Genomic DNA, 2454 nt, shown 5'->3' on the forward strand with positions numbered 1-2454 from the left:
AACACATTTAAAAATAATTATATTATTTTTATAATAAATTACTACATTACTCATGTAATAAAAAATTGTATTACTGTTGTGTGTAATAAATAACAGTATTATTACTTATATAATAAATACACATGTAAAAATATGAAGGATTGGTTTTATAATACCACCTTTTTTTATTTACGAACATATTTTTTATTGCACATGTATCACATAAAAATAATATTGTTTTTTGACAACACAAAATAACAATAAATAATATTAAAAGAACAATACTAGAAACTCTTCTTTGGCATATTTTTTAAACTAAACATATACTTATGTAATATATATTATATTTTGTAATATAAGTTTTCATATAACTCTTTAACCTAATATTACGTTTTACTTATATTATTACCAGGAATAGGAAAGTTACTCAAAGGGTGTAAAAAAAGTAAAATTTACACAGTTATTTTCTCAATTCTGCGTATCAGCGAGTTCGATATTGCGACTGCACAAAAATCTGATGTAGTAAATAAATCACTCAAGTTCTTCATAAAAGCATAATCTTCAATTTGGGTTGGAAAAATAATTGTGTAAACTTTATTTTTTTTCACGCCTTTTAAGTAACTTTCCCGTTCCTGATTATTAACAAGTACAAAAATATAGAATCGAAAAAAGAGAAAGATGAAAAAAACAGAAAAAAAACACAAAGTGTCATAGAAACTAGTGGAAGACCACCAATTAATAACTGGTAATAATATTTTGTCATACCTGGTATCAGTCTTTTAATAAATATATTAGGAAAAAGATTATTAAAGAAGGGAACTTTGCAATTTTTTCAACTGTGCTTGCTTCAGTTGTATGTCTAATTCTAAACTTTTTTTCTTTAATTCAAATTCTATTTCTATTTCGTTTTATTTATTTTTTGTCTCCATTTCTTCTTTTACAGCTATCAACTGCAACTTTGCAAGTTTCAATTTAACTTGTGCCAAATCACTATATTGTTTAGAAATGTGAGAACTGTTTAAAGCCATTGTCAATGGTCTACGTCGTCGTGCTGTACTTTGACATAAATTTGATTTATTTTCTTTATTTTCTGAGGCATTACTTTTTCTTACTTTTAATAATGTGTATTTAGCTGCTCTTAATTTCTCTGGAGTATATGTATTCCAATTTGATGTACATTTTGTTCTCTTTACTATGTCTTCCTTGCATGATGTGTTTGTATTAGGATCCTATAAATAACACATTAGTTATTAATTATAAACTTAATTATGAGATTTGACATTTACATTGCTATATCATAAAGTATATGTTATTTTTTGTTTATTGAAATATTTACGACATATATATTATGTATTCCTGTAATTCCCTCCAAATCATCATCTAATGTTTCATATATAATATATTCTTCTTCCATATATTTGCTAGATTGATTGTTATTATTAATATACATAGCGTCATTAGCTACATTGAAACTCACGTTATCAGACATATTATCAAGTATGTTGCTTGCATCATACAACGAGTTAAGGGTCTACAGGTGCCTACTAGAAACCTCTTGCGAAGACCCACGAACTAGGCAAAATTATATTGCAAATTATGAACAAAATATGAAGAGAATCACCTTATATGTATGATATTTGTAATCAGGAGGAACGTCCGCACGCTCGTACAGAACGCTTTTTTGGAAAAAAGGTCTAAATAAAAATCGAATAAAAATTTTGAATGAAAGTGCATCTCGCGGTGCAGCACGAGCCTATAATTCCATTTATTACAAATTTTCAAGAACCTAAATGTAAAATCGGGCTCTGTATCGACCTAGATATTAATATAAGAATGATGCCTATGTAAGTCTGATAAGCAAATATGATGTCTGCGTGGCAAAATATGCTACACGGAAAGTGTAGCCTAGCTGCACTATGGTGCAGTCTATATGACCTAACCTTCCTGCCTTGCGTTCGCGCGAGCAATACATTAGCATTAGGGTATATATGAGCAGTGCATAAGTTTGCCGTGTGTATGTGTATGAATACCTTCCAGCTTCTACTGTAAAACATAAGATATTTTGTCACGTTGACGATATATGTAACCACCAAATTGATATGGAATATTCCTTGAACTATTATCGAGCCTACAGAGCCAGATTTTGCAATCCAGCCGTCCATAATTTATGAAAAATAAATGAAGCGTCCGCCGTACCAAACACCGCTGCGAGTCACATGAAATATCATTTTACGAGATGCAATATTTCATCTCTTTGACGATACGTATTATTATCAAATTGTTGCAGCATCTTCTTCGTACTATTTCCGAGATCGGTACAAAACCGGATTCTGCAATCCGGTCGTCAAAAATTTCTAATATATAAATAAAGCCAGCGGTTGTACCAGGCGTTAGAGCGAATCAGTCGAGAAATTATTGTAGGAGATGCAAAATTTCACCTCGTTGACAATATATTTAACCGCCAAATTGTTATAG

General features: G+C 30.1%; 1 protein-coding gene across 1 annotated transcript; it reads right to left on the minus strand.

Moving 5' to 3' along the window:
• Window positions 1–887: 887 nt before the first annotated feature.
• LOC105181469 (uncharacterized) lies at window positions 888–1634 on the minus strand. Its single transcript, XM_011138243.3, has 2 exons — window positions 1457–1634; window positions 888–1208 (listed from the first exon to the last, which is right to left on the minus strand). Exons 1-2 carry the CDS (start codon window positions 1466–1468, stop codon window positions 888–890), a joined length of 333 nt encoding a protein of 110 aa, XP_011136545.1. The 5' UTR covers window positions 1469–1634.
• Window positions 1635–2454: the final 820 nt, after the last annotated feature.

Source organism: Harpegnathos saltator, unplaced genomic scaffold (assembly GCF_003227715.2).
Source record: "Harpegnathos saltator strain DR-91 unplaced genomic scaffold, Hsal_v8.6 scaffold557, whole genome shotgun sequence".
Taxonomy (NCBI): domain Eukaryota; kingdom Metazoa; phylum Arthropoda; class Insecta; order Hymenoptera; family Formicidae; genus Harpegnathos; species Harpegnathos saltator.